At 45.1% G+C, this 14,474-nt stretch overlaps 1 protein-coding gene across 5 annotated transcripts in view; it reads left to right on the top strand.

The window, feature by feature from the left end:
• CAMK1D (calcium/calmodulin dependent protein kinase ID) overlaps positions 1-14,474 on the top strand; it is a 406,117-nt gene that overhangs the window by 153,618 nt on the left and 238,025 nt on the right. For 4 of the 5 annotated variants that reach the window (XM_081298639.1, XM_081298642.1, XM_081298638.1 and 1 more), the window contains exon 2: positions 7,806-7,937. The exons of the other annotated variant lie outside the window; for it this stretch is intronic. In XM_081298639.1, coding sequence (XP_081154765.1) covers positions 7,806-7,937 — 132 coding nt within the window. The remainder of the gene's footprint in view (positions 1-7,805; positions 7,938-14,474) is intronic. 5 annotated transcript variants of the gene reach the window in all.

Here is a 14,474-nt window from a genome sequence, read left to right as displayed (position 1 = left end):
TGTCTCTAATTGGAACTGGTGAGTGAGGCACTGTCCAAATTAATAAGAGCCTCAGTTATCGATTACTTTTTAGGAAATAGAATTTTAATACTTTTAGCTTAAGCAAACATATGGCTTCCTATATAATTGCCAAGTAGGGACTTTCAGAAGATAGACTTTAATGAATAGATGCTGTATCTTAATTGGATAGCATTTTTCATGCACACATTATCTGTTCTGGATGAATTTTTTTTTTTTCGCTTGACAGGACTTTATTTTATAGATTGGACATGGTTTTCTTTTGGTCAGCATGCTGAATTGGCACTCTAAAATGTCATTAGTGGTATGTGAGTTAGTGGAGATTTTAACTGAAGATTTTAGCAGAAAGCGTTGTCACTTCTCAAGTTGCCTGGTTTCTGCCCAGAGAGGTGCTTAGACACAGAGTCTGTCTGACTCCGGTGCTGTTATTATCCATTTGGATTCTCTAGGGTCAGTAAGATTATTGTTAGGGTTAGCAGACAGGTTTTTCCATTTTAAGAATTGATTCTGCTGTGGAACAATGTGTCTAAAAGGCACCTGTCTGCTTCCTACATTGTCTCAAGCCAAATATCACCAACCTCACTTTTTGCTATTGAGTTCCCTGCCTCCTATTTTTTTAAAAAACTAGTCCTTAATATTATACTGGCCTGACACCAGGGAAAATAATATGCTTAGAGGAAAAGAACATTTTGATTTATGGTTCGAGGCCTGGGGCGGGGGCGGGGGGGAACGTCTGTAGGCCGGGTTGCTTGGTACATTAATGGCCGTGGGCTGGAGGCGATGCTGTTAATAAAGTTAATAACACGATCAATCTGATTCGTATGTAGAATGACTAAAAAGCAGAAAAAGGCAATGAGCCAATAGTAGCTGACTCTAAGCTAATAGGGCAGATCATTTTAGCACCATCTGAGGATCTTTTGGTCTAATTTGGGATGGATATAATCGTACTGAATGGTTGGTTTAGTGTACTGTCATGCATCAAAGAGACAACTCTAGAATTCCTGATCCTTTTTGGAAGTCAGAGGAGCCTTTTTAAAGAGTCTTTTCAGTTCAATTTGACTGACATGGTGGAGCATCTGAAATGTGCCAGTCCCAATTGATTGTATCGAGGTTTAAGTTTAGCTCGTTTTGTGATTAAATTGTTCTTATATGAGAACAGAAATTAAGTGGTGTGCACTTTAGGGTAAGGCAGCCTTGGCACTACCTTTTTATTTGATATTTATTATTAACAACTTAAGATTAAAGATTGTTAAAATTTGGGAAAGCAGATACCACAGTTTCTTTTTTAAAAAATAGTTTTTAAAGAAGCAGGGTCCTGCTATATTGCCCGGGCTGTCCCTGAACTCCTGGGCTCAAGGGATCTTCCTGCCTCAGCCCCCTGAGTAGCTGGGACTGATTCAGGTGCATTCCAGCAGACCTGGCTTCTGCTTTTTATAATAATGATCTCTAATGAACAGGTGAGTTCACCAGCGTATCTATAGGCTTGGCCTAGCTCTGAGTTCTGGTCTCAGTAGAAGCCACAGATCTGGAATTAAGATACTCTGCATGGCTCTATGAATTTTTTTTTAACCACTGCAAGGTACATGTGTATCTGAAGGTCACATGTCAGTTTTTAGCCAAGGCATCCTCAGGGTACATGGTTAGTAGAAGTGAGAGAGAATCTTTTGCTGCCCTTCCTGGGAAATCAGGAAGCTGAGGCATTCCCAGAGCCTAACCTACTTTCTTGCTTTGTCCTCCCTTTGGTGGCCTTGATCGTGGACCATTGCGCATGTCCAGGTATGTGGAGATGCAGTGGGTGTTACCTCTGGGTAGGTAGTGTGTATGATGGTAATCTGCCATCATAACAACAGAATCCCAGTCTGGAAACTGACTAAATAAAGCAAAACAAAACAACCTTCTCAGAAACCATCATTTATGAAAGTTAAAAGAGTATTTGTTTAGAATTCTTTAGTCAATATAGAAAACATGACCTCCCCTTTAGTTCTGGAAATACAGCTCTCAAAAGATTGTTTGTTTCCTCCTGGCTTACAATCAGAGGCAGCTGCCCCCAGGTGAGGATTTGATTTTCTTTGAAATGTGGAAGAAAAGGGGGAAGGATTCAACTTTCGAAATTTGTATAGCTTATCTCCAGGTGCAGAAAATATTTAGCATTTCAAGAATAGTTTTTTCGTCTGACCTCTCTGATAATTTGTCACACAGATTTAATTTTGGTGGAAACTTGGTATTTTTATAAATAGAATAATGGCTTTCTTTATAATTCAAATAAATGTTTTGTTACAACTTGATAAAAGGGCAATTTTTGGAATACTGGAATATTTATTTCTGCCATGATTATGTATTTTGTAATGTCTTTTCATCTAAAAGCTGCTTTCTCTTTTACTATCAAATTTTATTTATCTTATTCAGCAGGATGAAGGTTTATGGGAAGAAATATTGTACCATAAATCCACAAATTGAACATTTTTTCAGTCAAGACAAATGGTGATCTCAGGACCATTGAACGATAGATTTTTACTTACACATTCAGTCATATAAGTAAAGGTTTAAGATGGATCAGGAAGGACTCAAAAGAATTTTTATGCCTCATGAGAAACCCTGGAGGGCCTTTCTCCATAGGCTTATGCGGAGACTCGCAGTTCCATGGTGGGAGGAGGAAAGAGACAAATGGTTCTTCTCAACATTGAGTGGAAGGTTATTAGAGAATATTATTTATTTTCTGGATTTTCAGCACAGCAGAAATGTGGAGAGCCAGCTGAGAATCAGAAGAGAGCTCCCAAATAATGGTGATCATCAAAACTGTCTTGGACACCAGCTGGTGCCCAGTACCATTGGGTATAGAGACATAACAGAATCAGGCCCAACCCCTGTGCTCCTATGGCAAAACCCTGAGGCCTGCAGCGGTCCATGTCGGTGGGGAAATGTAGGTGTAAGCCACGGGCCTCAGAATGGTGTCATTCTGTTCAAGTGAGAGGCAATCGAGAAACCTCAAAAGAGGTGGAAATATACCTGGACCCTTAAAGAAACAAACAAAACAAAAACAAAAACAAACAACAACAACAACAACAACAACAAAAACACATGACATTTTGCCAAGCAGACGAATAAATGACATTCAAGGAAAGGGGTGGTGAGTTGTGCCTGAGCAAAGGCTGGTGGTGTGAGAGCGCCTGGGCAGGTATGGGAAACTGCCGTTTAGTGGTGTGGTTGGGTGAAGGTGAGGTGTGTGTGGTGAAGGCTGAGGGTGTTGGAGGGGAGGCTCTAGTGGTAGATGGGCCCACCAAGCTGGTCAGGTTTGCAGGGGCTTCAGATGCCTGGGTTGCAGAGGATTTGAGCCTGATTCTCTGGACACAGAACCTCAAAGAATTAAAAGAAGGGGACAGCCTAACCAGATCTTTGTTTTAGAAAAGCAATTCCAGGAGCAGATAGGAGGTAGATAGAAGGTAGACTTGCTGGGGGAACAGGGACCAGGAGGGTGTTGGGCAGGTAATCCACAGGTGAAATAATGAGGACCTGTCTCAGAGCAGTGGTGGAGGATTGGAAGAATACAGGGTATTTGAGCCTTTTAATGGAAGACCCGAGCATCTAGCAGGGTCAGTGGGTTAGTGGAAGTCAGAGAGACTCTTTTGAACGTGAAAAAGATTCAAATATAGACAAAGCTTAGGGTCCCATCTCTGGGTAGGAGGGTGTTGAAAGTAGGAAAACAATTAGAATTTTTCAGGGGTGGGAGCCTAGAAGAGGCAGAAGGACTATAAGGATGAGACCTTGAGTGTCACTGCTGGTTGAAGTGGGGAAGAGGACCAGGTGGGGATGGAGAAAAGAGTGGATGGAAAGATGGAAGAAGAGAACAATGTTATGGAACCAAGAAGAGTTTTAGGAAGGAGGTGGAGGCTATCACAAGGCACACAAAGACCAGTAAGACCAGCAGTGAGAAGCCACGGCTGGGTTTAGCAATGGGGAGCCCTGAGAGGGGAGGACCCAGGTCACCTGTTTCCAGTCAAGTGGTGGTAAGAGAAGCAGTCAGCTTGCAGAAAGCAGAGGAGAGGGCATGGTGTGGGTGGATTCAGGCATGCATCTCCAGATGCAAGTGGAATCGCAGCTGGCTGAGCTCCCTGCCATCTAGCTTTCTAGTGTGTGTGTATGTGTGTGTGTGTGTGTGTGTGTGTGTTGTGTGATGCTAGGGATAGAACCCAGGAGCATTCTACCACTGAGCTGCATCCCCAGCCCTTTTTATTTTTTATTTATTTTGCCTTTATTGACGCATTGTAGTTGTACATAACATTTGGGTTCATTTTGGACATAATCAGACCTGCATGGAATTTAATTTACTCCATTTCAGTCCCCAGTGCCTGCCCCTGCCCACCTTCCTTCCCACTCTTTGCCCAGGCTGGCCTTGAACTTGGGATCCTTCTGTCTCAGCCTCCCGAGTAGCTGGGATTGCAGGCCTGCACTACCGCCTGGCTACCATTCAATCTTAAATGCGCAGGGCTTGTATTTTATGGCTGACTCCGTAACCTGCCTTGACCTCTTTGTATTTTTAAGACATTGTCATTCTTTGTCCCTGCTTTTGTTCCTTGGATTTTATTTTCTTGGGTTGTCTGAAGGCTGTATGGGCTCTCGGATCAACTTTCCTTCCTTTGGTACTTCCTGCCACCAGCTCCCTGTCCCTCCCTGACCCCCCCTTCTGCACCCGTGGTGCTGTGTAATTACATTGAAGGTGCCCAAACTACTCTTCATTCATGAGTTTTGTTTTTGATGTTTTTAAATTAGCTTTATTGACCAGGGAAAGCGTCGTCAAGTGATTTTTGTTTATTGTTGAAACAATAAAAATTTATGCTAATCGTATATCCTCTAAGAAGACCTGAGCTCTGTCTTTGGAAGGCTTAGGGAAGATGAACGCACTTCGTTTGACTAAATAAGAAAGTGAGTAGACCTGCAGCTTGTGAGTGAAGGCAGAGCCCCAGCCAGAGGGCCTGACCCGGATACTGTCACCTTCAGACTCCTGAAGTACTGAGCTCAGTATTCTTCTGTCTGACATGGACGGACATTAACTTCCACTTCTGTACTGTACTCGGTGGGGTTGTCAGGACTGGATTAGTTGATAGATGCCAGCACTTGGTAAATGTCAAGTGGTACACGCCATCTGGTACCCTGTGATCATTCCCAGGATTCCTCTTCCCTCTAGGGAAGTAATGAGTGAAAAGGGTTATCTAGCTTTTCCAATGGTCTCTCTTCTCAAGCAAAGTCATTGAGTTGAAATTTAAAAAAAAAAAAAAAGTGGGCAGACATTCTATTTTTATTTTTTTTATTTTGGTCAGATGGATATACCATAGACTTTTTCAATTTTAAAATTACAGTTCATGATATTGTGTAGCCATCACCACCGTCCATCTTCAGAACTTTTCATCTTCCCAAACAGAAACTCTGTCCCCACTGTACAATAACTGTCCCTCTCCCTTCCCTCCAGCAACCACTGTTCTATTTTCTGTCTCTATGGATTTTACTCATCTAATGATCTTGCATAAGTGGAACCATATAGCATTTGTCTATTTGTGACCAGCTTATTTCAACAAGCCCACGTCCTCAAGGTTCATCCATATTTCAGCATGTGTCAGAATTTCCTTTTTAAGGGTGAGTAATATTCCATCGTGTGTGTCGACCACGTCAGTGGGCACTTGGATGGTTTCTATCTTTTGGCTGCTGTGAATAGTGCTGTGACTGTGAGTGTGCAAATCTCTGTCCAGGTCCCTGCTTTCCTTTCTTCTGGGGATGTATCTGGGAGTGGAAATGCAGGCTAGCCTTTATCCTGAGATGATGGGACTATGTCCTTGACTTTGCAGCATGACTCGGTAACTGTAGCTGAGGATTCTTTGTCTGTCTGCAGCCTTCCCTGAGCCCTTCCACAGATGCCTCATTGGCTGGCTCAGGATTGTCAAGCTGGGGACTCCTGTACCTATCTATGCCCAGGATCACAAATAGTCCTTCCTTCCCACAGTTAGGGACACAGCTGTATCACCCTGCTCCAGCTCCCTGCCGTAGTCCAGCATTAGGGACTCAGGTGGAAACCGAAGGAAAATGAATGGAATATCTGGCACAGAGTCACCCAGGATGCTCGAGCCCTGATGTTTCTCCCCATTACACTCATTGTTCCACCCTCTGGGGGACAGGGGAAGGAAGCACGTACCTACTCCAAAGTTAAGGGTCTTCTTCCATCCAGGGCCCTCTGTGAGGTGAAGCCCTTCAGTTAGAGCAGAGAGAGGCAGGGCTCCTGCGCTCAGGGAAAGTCTCCAAAGTTGTTCTGAACTGGTTTTCTTGGGCCAAAGCCACTGGCAGTGACCAAGTATTACCAGAGCAGTTTGATTTCCTCCATCACCGTTGTGGGTTTTTAATGTCTTAATATTTAATGATTATTGTTCTGGCTGGTTCCAGAAGGCTCAGCATAGAGTCTTCTGAGGGGAGAATCCTACTTGCTAATAATTTATGCATTTGGGCAGAAGGTCCTTGTTCTAACATTTTCCCTGTGGGTATTTTGTGGATCGACCATACTCTGCCCTCCAGGTTTGTGTAATTGGACTCCGGCCTTAAAGACAGATGGAATTCTGTCCTGAGAGTTAGCATTCCAGTAAGATCTGTGTCCTGTGCACCAACTGGATGAGAATTCCTCTCTCTGGAAGGGATTTTTAAATTATGTGTTTGTCTTCTTAGGTCCCCTCAGATGGGGAAGGAGAACGAGGGCAGGTACCTTCTCCTGGTTGAGCCAACGCTTTGCTCTTGACTAAAGAAGGCAGCCCCAAAGCCTTGGGGTGCTTCCAGTGGTTTCTATCAATGCAGCAGACTTTGTCTCTAGTTGTGGTTGTGTAGAAGACATCTTTAGCATCTCTCTGAGGAACTTTTAATTGCTCCTGAAGTCGGGGGACGGAGAACAGCTCAGTCTGTCCTGGGGTTTCCCTGGCCAGTGTGCTGTGAACCCAGTCCCTGAATCTGGAGATGGTGGAGGAGGCTGTCTGTGTGTCTCAGTTCTTGGGGCCTCTAGCCCCAGCCCGGGTGTGGCACCTCTGGGGAGAGAGACAGGCTCTCTGGTTCTGGACATCTTGGTTCCAGTGTGTGGCTGTGCCCTAACAGAGTTAAATTTGTATTTTCAGGCAGGCACGTCTTCCCCACTGTGTGGCCCTTATTTGTTTGTTTGGTTTGAAAAGGAATTAAGCTGCTTAATGAAAACGTGCCTACCCCTACCGATTAATTAACCCCGCGTCAATGCCACGTGTTGCACCGATTCACACTGTAATTACATCGTTACCTATCTGCAAGAATTAATTCAATGTTTGTGAAGCACTCTGAAACCTTCCTGTGGGGAATCTGGGAATTTCAGTAGGATTTCTAGTCTGTGTGGCGGTGAGAGGGGTTGACAAATGCAGATAGACCAGGTCTTTCTCTGCAAGAGGAACCTGCCCCAGGACGGTACCTGTTGGCTCCAGGGGAATGCTGTCACCCCTTTGTGCAGGTGGCCCTGCAGATGGCCAACCTAGGTCATCCTGCAGTGTCCCTTTGGTCCAAACCTGTGTCGACATCCACTGTCCATTTGTGGGAGGACACACTTGTCCCTGGGTTTTTCTTTGCACGGGGATGTTGGTAAGGAGGCCTGCTGGATAAGCAGTAGCTGTAAGGCCTGTGATCAGACCTATTGCTGTCCTTACCCAGACTTTGGAGATAGGATCAGAGGAGCGGCCGCAAAACTAGAATTCTGGACTCTAAAGTCTTCTCTCTCTCTCTCTCTCTCTCTCTGTTCACAGTGGGGCTTTTTCTGAAGTGGTTTTAGCCGAAGAGAAGGCAACTGGAAAACTCTTTGCAGTGAAGTGCATCCCTAAGAAGGCGCTGAAGGGCAAGGAGAGCAGTATAGAGAATGAGATCGCCGTGCTGAGAAAGTAAGTGTCAGGAGGCCGTCTGGCCCTCCTCCCACGCTGCCCCCGTGTCCTTCCTCCTGCCTGCCAGGCTGGGCTTCCCAGAGGTCAGAGGGGTCACTGGCTGCTGGCCGGAGGCCTCTGCAGATGATGACTGACACTCACACAGCGCTTCCCCAGCCCATTCCACTTAGATCTGGTCTCTCTAGTAAAATCCACTGGCAGCCATTGGAAGAAGTTAGCCTTTCCACAGAGCCCAGATGTCAGGCAGACTTGGTTTTGAAAGGAGACCCTGCCATTCATTCTAGCTGAGTGACCAGTTCCTGAATAACAGCATCCCCTCTGTGCAGTGGAGTTCACCTCCTCTCCACTGCAGGGTGTGGAAAGGGGAAAGTGACCAGGCGCTTGCCAGGTGTGTGCAAAGCACTGACCTCAGCATTGCTGCACAGGAAGTGCCCCGTGAAGGGAAGCTGCCGCCGCCCCTACTCTGAGCACCATTATGATTGCTGTTACATTGGCTTTATTTTATAAAAGGGAGATGAAGCTCACAAATCAAAGGCCCACGCCCAAAGCCTCTTTTTGTGCAGTTCACGTGTGGCAGAGCTGGAACACCAACCCCTTTATGGTTGGTTCTAGGCTTTGGGATGGTGTTTTCCTCCTCTCTGCCACAGACATGGCATGGGGCACCCAGAAGAGTCCAGTGTTGATTGTCTTTGTGCTTCACCTCTTCACTGAGTTTTAGTTTTGCTTCCATGTGTAATAGGACCAAATCAAAATCCCGTCTCCCCCTCTAGAAAATGTGCACACAATCCATTCTGATGTGGACGGATCCACGCTTTAGTGTTGTGCTCGGCTTTTCTCCCCACAACATTAGAATAGAGCCATTGTCTCACCAAGTTTGGGGGAATGAGCCCTTATATGGCACCTGCTTTTACTTGTCTGGCATTTATCTGAACAGTGAGCTATGGAAATTTTTGTGTTGCTATTAATAAAAGATGTTCGAAATATCCTTGAAATTTTGGGGGTTTGGAATCACAACCTAGCAAGAGTCCTGGGACAGATAAACACAGCAGAGTGGGAGCAAGCCTTCTAGGGCCTGAAAACAAAATATCAGACATTCTGCATTCCTCCTGCAGAAGCCGTGCCTCACTTCATGTTCTGGGACCAACGTGCCCCACTGAACAATGCTTCGCCACCATCTGTCCAAACCCAGCACCACCGAGGTGGTCAGGACGGTCCATCCTGTTCTGACCTCTGTGTGACTCAAACAAGAACCCAGAGCATTTCTGATGTGTATTTCAGGACAAATGGGTCTCAGTGGCTTTTTAGTGTCAGGGTTTTTGCTTATTTGTTTGGTTGTTTGGTTGGTTTCTAGGTTCTCTGGATTGTCTATTAGGGACCCAAAGAGTTTCAGATTGTCTTGAGAGGCATCACAGGAAATGATTCTATGGAAGGGAGTCTGGAAAAACAAATTAAGAACATTAGCATCAAGCAGGAAAACACTATGTTAATGAAACATTTATTTAAATTGCCCATCTTCCAATATGAAATCAGTGCTCAGAGAAATGATCCACTGGTGACATGATGTTGCAGATATTTGGCATTTTAGAAAGACTTATAGGTAGCCCCAGGGCCTTTCAAGGGTTCGGCTTTGGGCACAGGGCATCTGCTGCTGAATTGAAGGTGGCACCTTTTTTTTTTTTTTTTATGTGACTCCCTTGTGGGCTTAGAAGTAAAAACACTGAGGAAGTCAATTTCTAATCTTAATGTTATTTTCCATCCACATCCCAGGAGTCATGGATGTAGGTTTTATAAGCCAGTCTTGGTTTATGCCACGGACACTCTGCTTTAATTTAACAGGGTAGTGCCTCTACCCTGTGTGTGACTCATATAATCACTTCCAGGGTGAGCGCATTGAAAACCTGGGGTGCTGGGAAGGATTTGGAACAACTCATTTTGATAGTTTCTCACTATCATTTGCTGTGCAAGTGCTTCAAGCATGACTCTTCTTTTAGGAGTCAAGAACAAAGAAATGATTTCTTGGGGGATAGGAGGTGATTTATCTCTTGTGCTGATTTATTTTTTTGGTTCTCTGAAAGTGATTTCAAAGTAGAGTAAGAGGCAGTTCCACATCATAAGCAGCCCAAAGAAAGAAAACAGTTTGGAATGACTCTTAAAATACTGTCATAGAGACATTCAATCATTAATAAATATTAATCAATTTCCTAGCCTGCTTCAGGAAGCACTTCTGAGCTCCAAGTTGTAGATGCAGTTCTTGTCCCCTGAGATCTAATTAGTGCAGACAAGTTTTAGATGCTGCTATATAAGAATGACCAGGCACCTAAGAGAGGGGATTCCTAGTTCTTCTTTTATTTATTTTTTAAAATTTATTTATTTATGATTTTTGTGATGCTGGGGATTGAACCCAGGGCCTTGTGCATGTGAGGCAAGCACTCTACCAACTGAGCTATATCCCCAGCCTCCTAGTTCTTCTTTTAGAGTGGGGTTGAGGACAGGTTGTGTAGAAGAGAGATGTCCATATAATGTGTATATTTTGCTGGGGCAGAAAGGCAGAGGACATTCCAATCAGAAGGAGCAGCCCAAACAGAGGTTCGAGATGGGAGACAGGCCAGTGGGCTCGGGATCTCCATGTGGCTCCCCTCGCCAGAAGAAACAGTTCAAGGTGATGCCTGGGGAGACCTGAGGTTGGATTGTGGAGGGCCTTGTGTACCCTACTTTGGACTTTGAACTTGTCCCTGAGAAGCCACCAAGGGGTTTTAATGAAAAGAGCACCATGACCAGGATTTTTCTTGAAGACTATTGTAGCAAAACTTATTTAGATTGGAGGTAGAGGACTTGATCCATGGAGGGAGAGTAGTTAGGAGGTCATCAGAAGAATCAGTAGAAAAATGAAGAAGCTGCAAATTAAAACAGGGGCTGTGGGGTTGGGATGGGAGAGACTGATATGAAGGGGTGAGCTCAGTGGCGTCTCCAAGGTGTAGAGATTTGGAAGGAGTAGGAGAGATAGGATTCCAAGATAAGCATGGGTTTCTGATATGGATACCTGAGTGGCTAGTGACCTCATTAATTGAGATCAGAAATATAAAAGCAGGAGGATAGGTGATGGGTTCTGACTTGGACATGGAGAATTTGGGGCTCTTGGGGATGTGCAAGTGGAGATGACTAGTTGAGTATCCAGGACTGGAGCCCACCTGTGATCTGCACTTGCTGGATACTAAAATTTTCTGAAACAACATACTAAAAAATTCTTTTGACCCTTTAAATGAGTCATTGTAGATGGTGTGGGGGGGTCCCTGGTAGACCTGCTTTATTCTGAATTCTTCCATATCCCCTGGTCGTTAGTATATTTACATGCTGTTTCCTCCAAGGAGTCCCATTTGAGAGGCTGCTTGCCCTCCTACGTGCTAAGTTTATTGTAGGGTGAGAGATTTATTTATTTCATTGGGTAAAAGTAATGCAGCTAATATATCCTTATGGATGTCTTTGCTCTGAAAATAGTTCCAAAATGAATTTTTCTACTTGATAAGTAGATATTAAGCCAAGCTCAGAGGGAAAAACCCCCGATAAGTATTGTGGTAGGCTGTTGCTATGCAGCAGGGAGAGCTGCTGGCCTGAGCTGGTGTTCAGTGGGCTGGATCTATATGATTCATCATGAGCTTTTCCAGACAGAATGGCTAGCTGCAGTTGCATGCATGGAGCTCTTATGCATATGGAATAGAACATCATCCACGTTATACACCTCGCTTGGATTATAGTTTATGATTTCTGTGGTATTATTGAGTTAGAGGGCAAGTGCTGCTCCAATCTAATTTTAAAGCAACACATAAAGCACTTTAGCTGGGATAGAAAGGCAAATATATAATCAGTCTGTATTTAAAGGAGAGGTGAAGAGAGGAGATGCATGAAGCTGACAAATAAGGGACAGAAGAAGCAAAACAGATGTATCTAGAACAGCCCTTGTATTCCTAGTAGGGGTAACTGAGGCTCTGGTTGGTTAAAGAGGTACTATCTGAATGAGACATGATACCAGAATTCAATATGCTGTTCTAAAGATTACTTTGTAGGCTGCAGAGATTGTCAGCTTTGCATTAGGAGGCTGGGGCAGGAACTGCTTTAAAATTGTGTCTCTAACTGGGTACACTGGGGAGTCTCCACTGATGGTTCCTGTTGCTACTCTAAAGCCGTAGAGCAACAAGAACCCTGGCTGCAAATTAAGGTCAGTAGGAAAGCTTTTAAGAACATACTGATGTCCAGGCTGATCCTAGGCCAACTGAGTCAGACGTGGAGGTATGGGGAAGGTTGGAAAATGGAGAAAGCACCCCTGGTCACCCCACCCACCCAATGATTCTAACATATAACCAGCTCAGCATGGAAAACAGCTGCTCTTGGGCCCTGCCTTGGTGGCACCTTCCAGGGGAGGGAGCTACTTTTCCTCTTGTTCAGGAGTGTGGGCAAGTGTTACTGATGCACGTGCGCGCGCGCGCGCGCGCGCGCGCGCGCACACACACACACACACTCAGAAACACACCAGACCATGGTCCCTTTAGGGGAGAGTTTCATGAGAGAACTCAAATGTGTTCCCTTTGGAAGAGCCAGCATGCAGCCACCTGAAGCTTGGCCAGGGGCTTATGCCACAGTTCCCTGAGGCCAGACAGTTCAGGCCAACAGGAGAGAAGGTGGCTTTGAACCCCAAGAAGATGACTGCTGCTTGAAGATTAAGGAGTGGCCTTCAGAGAAGAACTCACTGAAATCTGACTTGTTCCGGCTCCTATAAGGCTTAGTTCCAACGGGAGGCTGGCCCTGTTGGCTTGTTTAAATCACTGCCAAATGCTGGTTTATTGTGTCAGAGAAACATGCATGTCGATAGCAATTCATTGATTGGGGGGTGAACAAAACCACTTTTCCAATAACTGAAAATGGCTAAGCTCTGGTGAAGCTGATACTTGAATTTCTCAGGCACCAGTGAAGCTTCTGAGGATCTATCTGATGTACTTAGAAGGGGACTTAAAAATCTCTGGAGTGGTAATATTGAGATGGAGGATGTGAGCAGGAAATGTGTGAAGTAATGGCTCAATGCCATGTGATCACACCCAGGGAATCAGGCATTGCTCTCGTGATCCCAGAACCCTTGGTTACCTGGAAACCCCTTATTGAAAGATCCCCTGATTAGAAGAAAAAAAAAAGGAATTTATGTACAACTGGGATTGAGGGGTGTGGTGGTGAGTTATTTGGTGGTGTGTGTCAGAGAAACATGCACGTCACTAGCAATTCATTGATTGGGGGCTGAACAAAACCACTTTTCCAATAGCTGAAAATGGCTAAGCTCTGGTGAAGCTGATACTTGAATTTCTCAGGCACCAGTGAAGCTTCCGAGGATCTATCTGATCTGGGTGTTTCCAGGTGCCCTTCTCACATGCTTTGTCCATCCCAATAATCTAAGAACATTTTGGATTTGACTTGAGATCTAGAATCAATGCATTTTTATTCTGTTGATTTTTTAGATATTGCCCACAGAACCCCTTGAATTGAAGGGAAATAGAATTGGCTATGGTCCCCATTGCAAGACTAGGATATTCAGACGAGCTTGGGCAGGCCTAATCGCTGTGTCTCTGCAGTGCCCCTCCCTGTGGTGTCTGCTTCCCAAATATTGCGTGGAGAGTAGCTCTCGTGGAACAGTTAGTTGGCCTCCCCCAGCACTGTGGGAATGAGGGTTTAGATGCATGTCTGAAGCTGGCCCTCCCACCTTCATTCCCAAAAGCCATCTGCTTGATAGAATCCAAGCTTCTTTGTAAGCCAGCCCTCTGCTTGGCGATCTCTAGTTTTTACCTCTCCACCCACACTGTGTTTCATTTGTCCCTCTGAAAGGAGCAGATGATTGCCTCTGTCCCACTTTCCTTCTTCAAGGCAACACACAGCTCTTCAGGGTGTCCCCCTTGATGATGTCCAAATGGGCCCTTGCCTCTGAGATTTCACAGCACCAAGGTCTACCTGACTCTGATGTACCATGTCTGCTTTCTGAGACTGGATTTCCTGAATCCCGCCCTGAACTAAAGGCACAGCGGTGAGAAGGGAGACAAGGGGTGGGGGAGTCGGTGAGATTAAGGAGGGTGCAAACACTGGGGCTTAGATGCTGATTATCTGAAGGGGGTTTGGGAAAAGGATAATTCTGCACTGACTTCCAATTCTCCCTGGCTTTGGTGACTGCATTAGCTAGGGTTCTCCAGAGAAAAAAAACAAATAGTATAAATGGAGATGTACCCAGGGAGATTTATTATGAGGGATGGGCTTTTGCAATTATGGAGGCCAGTTACAGAGAAATTCTACTGTGTGCCATCTGAAAGCTGGAGACCCAGGAAAGCCAGCGGGTGAGATGCAGCCCCAGCCCAAAGGTTTGGGAACCAGAGGAGCCATAGTATAAGTCCCAGTTTGAGTCTGAAGGCCTGAGAACCAGGAGTACCAATGTCTAAGGCAGGATGACTGTGCCAGCTCGAGCAGAAAACAGATGCTTCCTTCCTCTGCCTTTCTGTTCTGTTCTGGCCT

This window comes from Spermophilus citellus (assembly GCF_964194105.1).
Source record: "Spermophilus citellus genome assembly, chromosome: 6".
In the NCBI taxonomy this organism is placed as follows: domain Eukaryota; kingdom Metazoa; phylum Chordata; class Mammalia; order Rodentia; family Sciuridae; genus Spermophilus; species Spermophilus citellus.
Note: the sequence above shows the minus strand (reverse complement) of the source record. Positions and strands in the feature narration are given on the sequence as shown.